This window comes from Populus nigra, chromosome 19, assembly GCF_951802175.1.
Source record: "Populus nigra chromosome 19, ddPopNigr1.1, whole genome shotgun sequence".
NCBI classification, from domain to species: Eukaryota; Viridiplantae; Streptophyta; class Magnoliopsida; order Malpighiales; family Salicaceae; genus Populus; species Populus nigra.
The window spans coordinates 9,128,540-9,144,670 of NC_084870.1; the positions used below are offsets into that span (position 1 = coordinate 9,128,540).

The 16,131-nt window shown below is 34.1% G+C and overlaps 2 protein-coding genes across 3 annotated transcripts; one reads left to right on the plus strand and one right to left on the minus strand.

The window, feature by feature from the left end:
* Positions 1 to 232: 232 nt before the first annotated feature.
* Positions 233 to 2,022, plus strand: LOC133679425 (thioredoxin domain-containing protein 9 homolog). The gene is made up of 3 exons (XM_062102025.1): positions 233 to 648; positions 1,187 to 1,345; positions 1,442 to 2,022. The coding sequence occupies exons 1-3, from the start codon at positions 349 to 351 to the stop codon at positions 1,622 to 1,624; spliced, it is 642 nt and encodes a 213-aa protein (XP_061958009.1). The 5' UTR covers positions 233 to 348; the 3' UTR covers positions 1,625 to 2,022.
* Positions 2,023 to 3,831: 1,809 nt separating this feature from the next.
* LOC133680245 (uncharacterized) lies at positions 3,832 to 8,887 on the minus strand. Of its 2 annotated transcripts, none has more exons than XM_062103055.1 (6): positions 8,539 to 8,887; positions 7,499 to 7,704; positions 6,888 to 7,170; positions 5,705 to 5,812; positions 4,404 to 4,645; positions 3,832 to 4,301 (listed from the first exon to the last, which is right to left on the minus strand). In XM_062103055.1, the coding sequence occupies exons 1-6, from the start codon at positions 8,764 to 8,766 to the stop codon at positions 4,184 to 4,186; spliced, it is 1,185 nt and encodes a 394-aa protein (XP_061959039.1). In that variant the 5' UTR covers positions 8,767 to 8,887; the 3' UTR covers positions 3,832 to 4,183. The 2 variants fall into 2 exon arrangements, with proteins under 2 accessions (XP_061959039.1, XP_061959040.1); XM_062103056.1 differs by having other exon boundaries at positions 8,535 to 8,709.
* Positions 8,888 to 16,131: the final 7,244 nt, after the last annotated feature.

A 16,131-nucleotide genomic window follows, 5' to 3' on the forward strand; every position in this document is an offset into this window, starting at 1 on the left:
GGTACTGACTGTACTGTTCTATAGTAGTCGGGTCCTTGCTGGACATGCCCTTCGTACCCAAAGCCCATTATTAAATAAATAAACATCGTAGAAAAACTAAGCTTTCAGATCAGCCCAAATTTCTAAAACTGAGGCTATTATGTGGGTTCTGAACTTGTTAAATGGACCTCACCTTGAAGTGAAGGACCTGGACTAAGCCCAACACTCGATCAAAACGGTATGCATTAAGCCATTTTCTTGCCGAAGTGCAACTGTCCAAGCGAAAAATCTCCTTGCATTTCTTTCAATTTCCCATTTTTTAAAATTCGTTTCGTGCAAGCGAGAGAGATCTCCCGAAATCATCCAACAATGGCAAACCCTAACGTTCAAGAGATTATAGAGAAGCAAGTACTTACTGTAGCGAAGGCAGTGGAAGACAAGATCGACGAAGAGATCGCAGCCTTAGATCGTCTCGATCTCGACGATATAGAGGCATTGAGGGAGAGACGCTTGCAACAAATGAAGAAAATGGCGGAGAAGCGTAGCCGTTGGATCTCTTTAGGTCATGGCGAGTACACTGAGATTCCATCAGAGAAGGATTTCTTCTCTGTTGTCAAAGCTAGTGATCGTGTCGTTTGCCATTTCTATCGCGATAATTGGCCTTGCAAGGTAATACTGGAAATCATTATCACTTTCATTTATATAGTTAAAGAAAGTTTTTTTTATTGATGTTTTAGTGTTTTAAGGAATTTCATTGTTCTTCTAGGAATTTTAATCTTGGAATTTTGAGTTTTTTAGGTTTTATTTAGCAAGTTTTTCAACTTTTTTTAATGGGAGTGGATGTTCAGGGTTTTGCTAGTCTTTGTTTCTTGACATGGGCTGCGAAGGGCAATTTATAAATAGGATTGTTCTTAATGAAAGTTAGAGGTTCCCTGATGCCAGAACTATTATCTGTTGTGTTTTATATACTGATTCAAATACGTATGCAGTTAGTTCTCATTTAAATAGCAACATAATACCGTTGCTTAATTGCTTGATCTTGCCAACATTGTAGAGATAGTTATGCTAAAGAACTCCTAACTACTTTCTAGCTATTCGGCATGTGATGAGCTACTTTGTGTGTGAAAGTGATACTAGTATTGCCTTTACATAAACTGGGAAAGGGGGAGATTTAGGAGAAGTTCTTATGCTTACAGTTCATTTGCAGGTGATGGACAAGCACATGGGTATACTGGCAAAGCAACATATAGAGACACGTTTTGTGAAGATTAATGCTGAGAAAAGTCCATTTTTGGCTGAGAAACTCAAGATTCTTGTTCTTCCAACACTTGCACTTATAAAGAATGCCAAAGTAGATGATTATGTGGTATGTTATTTATATATATAGCCATGCGTTGTTGACTAAATTCACTCCTTTTTTCTGCTGTTTTGAAAGTTAGACTGCCCTGTTTTTATTGTCCAGGTGGGATTTGATGAGCTTGGAGGGACAGATGAGTTTAACACAGAGGATTTGGAGGAGAGATTGGCTAAAGCTCAAGTAATCTTTTTCGAGGGTGAATCATCTCTAAATTCATCTAAATCAAGTGCACAAACCAGGAGGAGCGTGCGACAAAGCGAGAGCCATGACTCTTCAGATTCAGATTAAGTCATAGTAACCTCATTTTGGTACAAGGAGATTTTAATCCTAGTCTCGTAGAACATGTGTGTTACAATCTGCAAATGGAGCCACAGCTCATTTGACTGCCATTGCTGTGTTGTTCGGTTTGTAGAAAGCAGATCGGATATTCTATCCTTAAGCTTTATGCTGTACAAGTCTATGAGTCTCAGCTGCTATATTGGGGTGGCATTGTCATTTGATTCTTGTATTTGATATAAACCTTACCGATTATTCCATATTTTGAGATCCATGTTGTCATTGGGCGTCGTCCAGTGGATGGGATTTTGGCGCGGTCAACTCTTGTACTATTTGTTGTATTGGCTGAATTTCTGCTTCCAGATGAAATTCACCAAAGCATTAATATTATGTATGATATTTTGCTTTGATGCTCCTATTTGCAAGATGCAATTTATTCACTGATGATGCATGCAAGCGGAACACATTTTTTCTAGTGGGTCTGTAGCCCAGTATTAAAAGCTCACAGCAAGCCCAGTAATTGTAAGTCAAAGGCCAGCTCAAAGTCTAGATTAACAGGTCCAAATGCTGATACAAGTCTTTATTAATATTAATTTATTTACCTTCCACGCCTTCATTTCTCGCCATCTGCAATTACGCTACTATCAAAATTCGAAACGTCCTCACTGTCCACTCCACTCTATTAAGCACGTCTCTCTCATTTGTTTCTTGAAACTTGGATATCCCTCCAATTTTGTCACTGTAGTTGCTAGTTAATTTCTTCTATTTAAAATTAAGCTATTTCTTGGTGATCATTTCTCTTCTTCAGATTTTGTTGTTACCTCTTGAAAGTGTTTCTTATTATTGATTCTTCAGACCGGCTAGAAGTTTTCAGAACCCAATTAATCTGTGGGGCGAAACCAGTGTTTTATTCTCTTACTCGCTGTTACAAGCTCATTCTCCACTTTCGTGGTGCTGTCATCATTAAAATTAATTAAATGATATTAAACTGACATATAGGAATTAGAATGATATATCTTATTGTTTTAGGTTCGTCTGGTGATTTTACATTTCCTTTTAATCTTAGCCATAAAGAGTTGTTCCACAGGTTATCCTTCGTATTGTAATATCAAACGCTGAAGACCATTAATTCAGTCTATTTAATTATATGTTTTAACTAGTAATGCAAGTTGGTTGGATGCTTTATTCTTTTTCCATCACAACACCTAGACTTTAGCTGAGTATGACTGTGTGGGCGGGAGCAAAACCCTGCGCTTTTCATTGATTGATACCAAGTTGAATTATTGATCACCTAGATGCACGACTAAGCATATCTTTTTCCTCCTTTCTTTCAAATAAAGTAGAGAACCGTGTTGAATGCTAGTGATCCTTGCATTAAATGCTTCATAGACAGAATAGAAACATCTTTGAATCATCTGAGAATGGTGCTCCATGAATTATTTGTGAAAATGGTGTCAGCCAACTTGAACTGATAATGAATTTCAATGTTGGCTCTTGTCCCCCCGGAAACAATGATCATGAAACAGAAAAAAGAAAAGACAAGGTTCCTCTATTATTGTTTACTTTCATGAGACAGTGGCTGCGAAAGCAAACATATAAGATGTCCCTTTCTGTATTCTTTTGCTAGATCATTTTTCTTGCTTCTTTGATTGCATACAAGATTTACTTTGTGATTTACAAGAAAAAAAAAAGACCCTTCCCGCTTTTATCTCCCGCCAGCCACCTGCAATGGCGCTGATATCAAAATTGACCTTAACTCCACTTTCTTAAATACGTCTTCTGTCTCTCTCTTCGAGACTTTCTATCTTCTTTAGTCACCAGGTATTTCTTCTCTCTTTACTTCACTCTTACAGAAATTGCCTTGGTCACTCCAGATTCTTACTGTTATTGCTTAGACCAGAACAACACTTGTGCATGTCTGTTAAAACAAATGGTAGGACTGTCAAATCACTTAATTTTACATGTCAAGCTATTAAAGGAATGAAAATACCATATGTTGATATGTGGTTTAACATGAGCAGGTGAAATATTAAATATGGATACATGGCCCTACATGGAACATAAGTCCTGCATTTTTCGTGTGTGTGTGTGTGTGTGTGTGTAATTAAACAGAAAAGAAAGGGTGAGAGGCAATTACAAATTCTCGGCTCAATAACCAGAGGTTATGAAAACCACAGCTTGTAACAAGTGTGAAGAAATTTTGATTTCTCCCCTCCACATTTACTGGTAAATGACCTACTTATGATCATTCCTTGGATATACTCACACCTGCAAGGCTGCAACAACGTTTGAAAAAAATTGCAATACTAACAGCACTAGCTAAAAACATAAATGAAAGTAAAAACGCACAGGTTTCTCCTTTGTGCACGTGTGTGGTGATAATCGGACGGAAAAAAGAAAAGGACGAGATAATATACTGCTGAAATATAATAAGGTATTCTATTACACGTAAGGAAACTATCTATCCCCAGGAGCTCAATTGGACTATACTTGCATCTCACTTCCAGCCTCTTCATGTTGCAAAACAAACTTTGAATATTTACAATCCGAAGCATCTGAAAGAAAGCACCTTCAAGCAACTTGCTCATCTTCACGGGGATCATTTTCTTCATGGCTTGTCAAGGATAGAAGTTCCATCAGCTCCATTCGGTGCTCAAGACCTCGAAGGTAGTGCCCCAAAAGCATACACCTTGAAGAATAAAAGACAACAGATGTAGCAGGGTATTAAAATCTGTTGCCAGGGGGAAAAATGCAAACATCGTGAAAAAAGAGTTCAATGAGAAAGCCTAACCAGAAAAGTAGACGCGCCAGATAGTCCCTAGTCAACGAAATGAGGGGCTGGAAATGAAGTGAGGTGTTCTCCACAAGTTCAGCACAATCACCTCCAATATTTAGTGATCCAGTTGATGTGTTATCTGATTGCGGAGGAGTCTTGGAATGCATCTTAGGAGAAAGGGTTGCAAGAAGGCCATGGACCACAGAATGGATGGTTTCTTTTAATTCAGGGGATGTGGGTTCTGATAACTCAGCAACCTGTTCATGTTACAACCATATATATTAGCAGCATATCTAAAATAAGTCAAGCAGTTCATTGCTTGAGCTGGTCTTATATTATATATAAGTAAAGCACTCGGCTAAACACAAGTAGAAAGAACACCTGTGCTCCAGTGGTTATGAAAGAACAAAAAAATTCATAGTAACGTTGTTCTCATAGCAGATTCATATGAACACTTTGAAAACATAAATACTCGTGTAGGAAAATGTAGCTACAGTTAAGATTGCACTAGTACGGACAATGTTAAACCAAAAGCTGTAAATCGTCACTTTACACACACACACACCAACATAATTAGAGTTAAAAGTGGGGTTATGAACATTGAAATTAGTGTAAGGAATTGCAGGATCAGAGAGATATTTGTGGCTTTAAAATCTATGGGCAACATTATGTCTACTGAAAAACGCCTTACCAAACACTGGGGGGGAGAACCAAAAAATAAAAAATCATTGCACGTCAAATTCTCGGAAACAGGACTGACATTGAGAAAATAAAACTGGATGCTAGACAATAAAAATAGCTTTACACTCGGTACAGTGGCAAAAGAAGATGGAAAAAAAGAAAGAAAGACATTGAATATTATAACTGCTGACTATTGGAACGGTCATCAAAGAAAACTTTCTTAGCTTATTCTAATGAAAACTTTCTTAGCGTATTCTATTGGAACGGTCATCAAAGAAAACTTTCTTAGCTTATTCTAATGAAAAAACAGGAACATCAAGAAATTTTACATATCAGAAAGGATTGTCATATAGAATTGCCACTTTCATGTGCTGAGCCATTAGCAAGTTTTTTCAAACATTATAAACAACAGCGAGACCTCACTAGTACTTTACTAAGAGCATTAAACCCTGTAAAAAACCAGTTTTATACAAAGCATGCAATCACTGCATCTGATAGTGGAAATCATCTTATGTGAAGCATACAGCATCTGATAGTGGAGATCAATTCATGTAAAGCATACAGTGATTAGAAAATATTAGGCAAAATTCTAAAGAAGATATTCTGTAGGAAAATAAGCTTGGAATAATTATTACCTTCTCTGGTTGTAGTGACCTTAAGTAGTCCAGTAAATCATTCTTTTCTTCACCAACAAATTGCTGCATTTGAAGAGCAGCACTTTTCCTCTTAACGTCATGTAGTTCCTTTAACAGACAAGAAAAGGTAAGAATACATCCTGAATAAAACATATGGATAAAGCAGCAAAGAAAAACAATTTTCTGTTTTTGGTTTTATGGTCAGGTGGTATTATTGGGCCAGTTTCCATGCACCAAGACCACCTATCTGGAATGGATATTCTAATTCCTAGCAAAAGAGGGTGGGAATTTAAACATGCTGAGCATGTCTCTGAAAATTAACAAATTAGAGGTAGAACACCAGATAGGATGTTGAGATTAGAAAAATAAGTTATTAAACGGTGAAAAAACAAAACAGTAATACATGAATTGTTTCTAATAGCATTCAATCACATCGATCAAACTCTCATAATAACCATGGAGTATTGGCACCAAAGACATTTAACTCCGGAGTCAGAAATTTAATCACTTTCTCTCACCTATGTGGACATGGTGGCAAAGAAGATACGTTACGTGATTATCAAAAAGTACAGGACTACAGAAAACTACTATCATTGGAAATGGAACATCTTCTCTCCTAAATTACAGCACATCTCTTCTTGAAATGGGAAAGATATGTGTATAGAAAGACATGCATGGCTTCAGGATACTTTAGAAAAAGGAAATGCAAAGTTTCATATATGTGTGATATTTACATAATCAACTAGATTACATGCAAGCCTCATAAGAATTAAAACAGCATGAACGCAGTCAAAAACCTAACAAAAGGTGTTCTCATAAAGAATCCTAAGCACCAGAATCCATGATACTCACAAGGATGCAGATAAACTCGCATCTGATTAGCTTTAAAACCGACTCATATAATTCCACTCAACAAAGCTTTCCATCTCAAATCAACAAAGCTTTTCGTTTCAACAGTCTGAGGATTCCTATGAAAACACCCTCCCATTCCATAAGGCTGCATCCTTAGTGACGCCCCTATTGGACATCCAAGTACGTCATATTCTGCTACCATGCTACCAACAAACTAGCATCCAGGTCCGTGTGGGACATTCTTAACCATTATTTATCATCTCAAATTTATAAAGAAAATAAACTACGACTTGTCTGCGTTCCAAGGGAGTTCTAGAATGCTATTGCATACCTTTGTAACAGAAGATAAACAAGATTGCAAACGAAGAATATATTGCTGAGCTTCGGGGGATATTTCACCGAGGCCTTGGAGATCAATGTTATTGGATGGGTCTTCCATGGTTTTTTCAAATTCAGTATCCTTTCCAAAACTTTGATTTGTTTTTTCACTTTCTAGTGCTGTCCTTTGAAGTTCATTTCTTGAATTTTCTTGCGCTTGCTTTTCAAGATCTTTTTCGTGTATATCAAGGTTTCTTTCAAGGCAAAGCCTGTACTCAGCATTCCGCAGCGTATACCTGAAATTCAAGGAGAAAAACAATTCATGAATATCTACTGTGTTACATAACACTGATTGTAAAAAAAGAATAAACTAAAGGCAGGCTTCTCAAAACATCATGTCTTGCATAAAGTGTTCAAACAACTAACCATCCAAGAATTAATTGCACAAATAACTTCTTTTCCCTTTTGATCATGTGATATTAAATGGGCCTAGACAAATAACAACCTTCCTATATAAGCTAAATAACAAAAACAATGAATTGAAAAAAATTTACCAAACTGATATCAATCCCTTCTGACATCAGAGAATAGAAATATTTAGTAGTATAAGAAAACTGATCATACCCTGTCATCATTGAAGAGACCAATAACTTTGAGAGAGATTCCCACCAAGCCTCGATAAACACTTGAAACCGGTCTGATGGAAGTAAGCCCAACATGCCTGAGATGGTCCTCTTCATAGCATCCAATGTTGTAGGTGAAACGTCTTTCTGGATAAGGCTCACATCTAGTGGCTCTATCTCTTGTATCAAATCTGAGAGAACTGATTTCTGCAAGAATTTACACTGTTAATCACTACGAATATCATATGACCCTTCAAGAAATAAATTGAACAATTAATCAAATACCAACTACAAACAATCTTGAACTCAACATGCAGATTGATTTTCCTGTTGCTTGTTATCGTCTACATACAAAACTACCACGACTTGGTAGTAAAACAAGGTGATCAATAAATTGACCAATCATGAAACAGTAGTTGCATAGAGCGTAGCAAACAAAATCACAAACCAAATGCAAACTTCGTCACATTGAAGAGAAACAGATGTAATTTATAGACCCAGCTCATATTGCAAAATGAAAACAAACCAGTTTATCATTGAAAATTCACGATGTACACTCTCATTCCACAAAAACAGCTTTCATCTGATGAATTATCTATAGTAGTTCTTACTTGCTCTCCCTGCCCTATAAAAACTTTCAAATGTTACACAACTCGGTTCACTTCAAATCTTGCATTTTGCCAAAATTCAAAACCAGCAGCTAACATACCACCTAAATTTAAGCAAGCGCACCATATTTACATCCCAAATCATATCACAATCCATTTGTTTCATAATTTCATTCATTAAAGCACTCGTGAATTCAAACAAAGCCAATAGTATCCAATTCGGTAGTTTCGCCTTAAATCTAATCCCCAACAATTCAACAAGTTCAGAGGCTCAATTAAACCTAAACTCCACAAATCCCATCAACTATCATCAAATCCATAACAAAAACTAATTAATTCTATAAAAATAACACCCAATATAAAAAACAAAGTCCAATCCAATCCAATTGAAAGAGAAAAGGAAAAGGATGGAGAGATAGAGATACTAACCAACCTTATCAGCAGACTCTCGATTAAACTCGAATCCATCGAAGGAAGAATCTGAAGCAGGCGAAGCAAGGATTACGGTTTTGATTTTTCTAGAATTTGCAGTAATAGTGGCGCGAAGAGGATGAGAGAAGGGGAAGGAGAGAGAGAAAGATGGCGGCGTCTGATGTGGATAGTGATTAGAGGAGAAGAGCAGAGGAAGAGGAAGAGAAGAAGAGGAGAGAAAGGTTGCCATTAAAAACGCAACCTTTTTAGATATCTTTCCCTTCTTCTTCTACCTCTTCTTTTCTCTCCTCTTTCTCTCTGGAAAGTGAAAATTTGGAGCCACAATATTTCTTCGAAGCGGACAAAAAGTACAAAGCAAGAGAAATGGTGGGTGACGTTACACATCAGCAAATATATCACAAAAGTCAGCACTTATTTAGTAGAATCCAAACAAGACTCGATATGTTTTTGCTTGATTCATATAATACATGATAATAATTAATAAACACACAATTTTTTTAGATAAAACACTCTCCACTACTATAAAAAAGAGTAAGATTGTTTTTATATTTTGCAAGTGTTTTTAAAATAATTTCACTTTTTTATTTTAAATATTTCAATATATTTTATTTTAAAAAAATTAAAAAATAATTTCAATATATTTTCCATTTCTCAATCAATCACTAGCTACCACGAGACTGCAAGTGCATATAGATAAAGGGTCCGTTTGTTTACGCGGCTGCAGCTATGTTTTAAGTAAATCGTAGATTTCAATTGTTTGAATTTGCTTTTTAGAGATTACAAGTTCAAGTTTTATAAATTTCAGGGTTATCAAAGATTTACATAATCATTAATTTTAGAGTTTGTGGGATTAGTCAAGATTGTACAAACTAGTCTGAATACTTATATTAATTAAAATAAATAAAAAAAGATGGAACATGCCTTCATCGAGTTGTAATTATATTTTAATACGATGCTGATGTTTTGTAATGCATGTTGGAAAGGAAAGGAAAGGAATGCCTGCTTTCTTTTTATACATACTACTACCTTCCACCATCTCTTTTTTTGACAAATCAAATAAATTCGTTAGAATGTAATTACAAGAATGAGACCTCTATTGTTAGAGAATTACTCTTTTACCATCTCAGTTAAAAAGCGTTTTCATCTAGAATGTTTCCACCTGTGTCTATTTTATAATCATTTTCCCGTGACAGTGCCGAGGAGATGATTGCCAATTCCCATCCAAATCACGTTTCCTATTGCTTCCGCTATGCCTGTAGCTGCTTTGTTCTTACGTTTAAAATTATTTTTAAATGTATTTCAAAAAAGCATTTAGTTTAAAAATATTTAAAAATATTTTTTAATAATTTTAATGTAATAATATAAAAAATAAAAAATATATTTTAAATAAAATACATTTAAAAAAAAAACATTTTACACTATAATTTCAATCAACCGGATATCAAATTGGGCATTGCAGTCCTCTGAAAAGAAAAAAAAAGGCATTGGGCTTTACAGTCATGAACAGTCTAATAATTAACATGGTCCCTTGTAGCACCAGTTGCAGGCTTAAGGCCTTGGGATAAACCTGGGCCTTTATTTGAGGGTGATTATACGTAAATAAGTTATTGGTGGGATGGAGGCCCACTAAAATTTTGTCCATTGTCCATTGTTTTTGGATATTTATAGGTTTAGTAGAGGTTAATTTTTAAAATATTTTTATTTATAAATATATTAAAATAATATTTGTTTATTTAAAAAAATTATTTTAATATCTGTAAATTAAAATGATCCAAAAAATAATTTTAAATAAAAAATCAAAATTTTAAAAAATACCATTTGAAACACAATGAGGTTTGGGGAGATCATCATGTCCAAATTAGTTTTTTCTATAAAATATTTTTCAGAGTCTCTCTTTATAAGTTGATAAATTTGACAAGAGTCCGATTCCTTAGGTCACCGTTTTTGTTTTAAACATGAGTTAAAATATCTACTCCAATGAGTGCAAGTATTAAAAAGACTTAATAATTGTAGCTCTGGAATTATTGTCATTATTAACTATTATTTTTTTTAGGTATCTTGATATTTTTATTTTTAAATTTAATCTATTTATTATTGTTTTTTTATTTTTATAATTAAATTAAAACCAACTATGATCTAAGTCGTGTATTTTTTTTTTAAATACACTTGTGGCAATTGAATAATATTCTACGCGTAAAAAAAATAATCCCGCTCCGCCGACATCAAGTCTATTAGTATGATAGTCTAGTCTCAGTTGACACAGATACCCGTTCAAAGAAAATATAATTTGAACATGGCGCAATTTTTTCTCTCCTGTTTTTCCTAACGCTGCTCATTCACAAGTTTGACAATTTAGTTTGTCTTGACTAATGCCCAACAAGTTTGACCATGACAATTGACTAACAAGTTCATCTCAAAGACCAGCTCGGTTCAAAGTCAGGAGCAGTGGCTCCAGGCTTCCAGCCATACGAACCGTTTGCTGCTCTAATGGAATTGCGTTTGACAATCATGATGATGTAAAAACGAGGTGGCTACTGAGAATTCACGGTGTTTTTTCATTGCTGAATCCAAAGAAGCTAAGAGATAACGGAAAACACTGTACAAGTTGGAGTCGCTAGTAACCAGACATGGATGAATTAGAATTAAAAAGCAGTCAAATATGTACGAGGGGAAGGTTCAGTGTATCAAGAAAAGCACACAGACATTGCCAAAGTGGTGGGCTGAAGTCGCTCCAGTTACTTGTTTCTGCTTTTGCCTTTGCCACCAAAGTCCAACGCACCATATATATGCTGCCTCTAGCTAGGCCCCTCTCTGCTCGATGTTGCTCTTCTTGTTCGAAGCTTAATATCCAGCTACATTTCTTTAAATTTTTCCTCTCCAATTATATATAATTCAGAACCATCAAGTAATCTAATTATATAATTAATTACAACTATAATGAAAAAAAATCAAAGGAAAACCGCTCGTAGAAATAGGATGCAAAACCCACTAAGTTGCACCCTCTATTTTTATAAATTCATCAATAAGTCCATGTATTTTTCATCAGGTCAATTCAACACGGCCATTTCCAATTGAGTTCAATTTTTTAAAATCAATTATTTTTATAGGCAGTTATAAAAATTAAATTTTGAACAAATAATATTTTGACCGTGAATTGCCAAACACCCATTTAACCCGTACAAAATAGTTTTTACATGCTTGTTGTTCCGGTTATCTATTTTTGTACTGGTTTTTATTTTTTTTATTAACGTGGATGTCTGAGCCAGTTTGCATGCACCTCAACTAATTTTACGGGCTCTGAAGTTAATGACCATGTAAATTTCCAGTGGCTCTGAGGTTTGTGAGACTCGAGCTAGTGATTTTAAAAAAAAATTCAAGATATGACCAATTGAGTTACACCCTTCAGAATTTTTTTCACTGTTTTTCCTTATTATAAGAAATGACCATATTCATAATAACAATTATTCTCATTTTTATTAATTATCGACCAGTTTGGAGTTGCAAATGAACTTGTTATGACTCATCTGGCTCCTCTATGGAAATAATAATAATAATAATAATAAGTTTAGATTATCAATAGTTTTAACTTCCCGTGATATTTTGCTTTGCCCAATTACCAAACGTAGTGGACAGTGATACTCTGTAACAAACAAAGACACTAAGTGATAATATCCAAAAAGCAACTTCTTTGTAATCCAATCGAACCAAAGCAAAGGAGGGAAACTTCGTAGAAAGAAGCCAGAAGACAAAATCTTGCTCTCTTGTTGTCTTCCACTGAAAGACTTTGTCAAAAAGAGGTTTGGTAACAATTACTGGAAAGGTAATAGTTGACTGAAAAAGAGTGATAAAAGGCAATACAAAGGATTTGAATCCTCTAGGAGCATCTCATCTCATGTTATTTAGCAAATCAATAATATATTTTTTAAATCGAATAAATAAGGTTTTTTTTGTTTATATGCTCTCAAATAAAAAAATTAGAAGAGCCATCAATATTTTAATTTATTTGATACACAACTATTTTAATAACTTGATATGACCAGGTTGATTTGACATGTATAAAAATAACACAAGCGATTCTTTATGAAACCAATATTAAAGGATAAAATTTAAAAAAAATCAATTAAAAAATAATAATAAAAATGATCTGAGTCAATTTGAATAACACGCCAATCGTATCATACGGCACATGAAATTAAAATAATCTTACAAAAAACAAACTAGAAAAACATAGATTAAAAAAATAATAAAAAATATTATTATAATAAATAGTATTTTGATATTTTTAAAAGATACACGACAATAACATTTTTATAAGAGAAAGGTAAAATAATATTTTATTTAGCACTCCCTTGATCATGTAAAATAAACTTTGAAAAGTTTAAATAATATATATATATATTTTTGTTTCTGGCCTTTTCATTTAGCATATCTGTTGTAGATGCTCTAAAAATAGTGGAAAGACCATATAGCACGACGCGATGCGCGCACGGTAAAACCATGGCCACTTTTGCATCACGTGAATTGGCAACACAGGGACCGTCTTTGATGCCCATGGGTGCAAATTGTCCCCTCCAATCCACCTTCACGTGCAAATATTTGGTGGCCTAACGAACACATATATTGGACCAGACCGCAGCAGCTTGTATTAGCAACCATGGATTCTTGACTTCAAGAAACGTGAGGCAAATAAAAGGTCGGTTTTCACCTTCCACCATCCTTCCTGTTCAGCTCCACGTTTGCTCCACTTCCTTAGTGAATCCACTGAGTCTTCTTACATCAATATTTTTGGCCGCCTGGTCAGTGCAGGACCTACCACCAATCAACGGTGGATTGTTTTTAGGACCCTGTTCGAGATTTTTTATTTATATATTTTAATCTTTTTCTTTTTTACACACCCTTCTGAAAACAATAATATCTCTGTAATTAACCTACATAAAAAGACATCTGGACAACCATACCCAAGTGGTCTTAATTTATCCATCTATAATTGAAAGTGACGTATACATGTTTTGCCGTCTAATGTTTCCAAAGGCATCTTGGTTTCAATTTCGCTACATAATCTCCTCACCTTATTAATCTTTTGATTTCAATTCACGTAAGAATCGTACATAAATATTTTAGAGTATATCACTGCCCTATGTCAGGGCTGAAGAGGCTAATCCAATTTGTTTTTGTGTTGTTGGACTCCAAAACGCATCAACACGCAGCGCAACGATCGATCAGGCTCATATATTAAAATTCTCTGCCATTCATGGAGACGCCCTTTCAATTAATTAGCTAAATATTGATAACAAGAAAGGTTTCGTGGTGTCATTAATTTGTTTATTGAGGCACAAGTCTGTGTCCAATCAGTTCATAACTCTAATAATCTATAGCCTGAGGGTCTCATGGCCTCATCATCGAGTAATGATGCAAGCTTTGCCGAGTAAAAGCCCCTAATAATTTTTCAGTGGATTAATGGTCCCCCGTCCCCGTACCATATATTTTTCAACAAAGAGGGAAAAAAACATTTACACGCCACTCGTTGATTTAGATAGCTGTTACAAGTCAAGGTCTCTAAAGCTGAATTTTCCATAAAAACCTAAACAGAGAAATAGGCAGCAAAATCGATTATGCTCCCCCTTCGTATCCAAACACCCCGGTCTCAATTTCACTGTTGAGAATGGGAGTTATAAAGCTTTATATAACTCCAACGGAATAAATTGAGCTTCGTTCTTGCATAACTCCACAGCTTCAGCTCTCCGTTCTTCGTAATGCTTCACTTGTGTTTTTATTGTAGAATTAAAGTTCCTAAGTTTATATATTAGCGAGGAAAGATTTTTAATTTATTATCTCAAATAAAAATATAATTAATGAAAAACATGCTTTAATTATGCTTAAATATATGTTTGGTGTATATGTTTGAATATTTGCCAAACATATTTGTGCGGTATGCATAATGCAAGACATATATTTAAATTTGTAATTGATATAAAATAAAAAAATCTAGCATGCATGTTAATAATAAAATTAAATATGTTTAAATTAAAACAAGAATGATACTTTCTCGTTGAAGCATTTTAAAATAATAATTTTTTTTATTGTTATCAATGATGATTGTCTGTTCTTAAAACTTTATAAATCTTCACTTTTACAATTAAAATATTTGCAATATATCTTTCAAGATTTTAACAACATTACATTGATTTAGATGCACTTTTAAAAAAATATTTTTTTTTGCAGTTCAACCTTGCTTTTGAAAAATTCTGATCCTTTTGATGTGTTGATATCAAAAATAAAATTTAGAAAAATTAAAAAAATATATCTTAATGCATTTCCAAGCAAAAAACAATTTGAAAAGTAACTTCTATTATAATCCCAAACATTGCCTTGAATTAAAGATTATGTAACTAACTAGCATATCTCTCAATAAGATAAACATGAGCTCTAAATTTAGAAGAAAAATCAAAGTATAAAATAAAAAATAAAAAAACAAAAAAAAATGAGGTGCGAGGAAGAGTGTGTAAAATCTAAAAATTCAAGTTCGCAACTCTTTTATCCACCGTTTTTTATAGAAAATTTTAAAAGTTAAAAAGATTAAAGAATTAATAAAAATTATTTCTCATCACCACTAAATTTTGATTAGTCACTATAAATCAAGAATTATATCCAAAAAATCAATGATATTTTTAGTAGAAAAACCAAGAGAAATATTATTTGAGATTAATTTCTTATTCATCCATTATTAATTAAAACAAGTTTCCAACATTTATATACCTAAACTTTCCTTGGCTGGGACATCATCCAGTGTACATCCAGAAGGTAATTTTTTGTAGAAGTTTTTCAATCAGAAATAAGTATTTTCGCAGTAAATTTAAGCCTATCCAGTCAAGAAATACACTATGATCCACATTTGACAATGAAATTAATATGAATTTTTTTTGTCACAATATAACTTTAGGTTTGAATGCCAATGATTAAGAAAGAAACATGCCTCTTATTTAACAATTAGGACAACTCCTTTTTTTTTTTATATAGTAATTGTTAGCAATTCAAATTTGATGCAACAGTCTCGGGTTGCTTGTATCATCCCCAATATTACAATATCTAATTAATGTAAGTTAGAACCAATAATAAAGCGAAGAGGACCCATGTATTAACTTTTTGGCACTCGGCTAACTATTCTAGCAAGCAAAATGACATGCACTATCCATGCCTGTCTCTTTTAATTCTGGCAAGGGGTCGCCATCCGTAGACAGGCCATATGCAATGCAGATCTTGCTCGGTGCGCTAGCTACAGTGGAGTGTTCGTGCGTGCGATGACTAATTGATTTATTCACTCTTGATATAAGTATGTCGAAGTTAATGTTGGATTCTTCATGTCATTTCAAATATTGGGAAAGTAAATCCTCGGATTAATACTATCACAGTGCTGATGTTCTTCGGAACTTATATTTCTAACACATACTTTTTCTCAGTTATCAGCGCACAATCAATCAAACAACATACCTGCACTATTTTTCCCAGATTATTCCCCATCATATTAAAAAAAATAAAAATAAAACAAGAAGTGAAGGAACCACAGAGGAAATATATAAGACACACGTGATTGCCC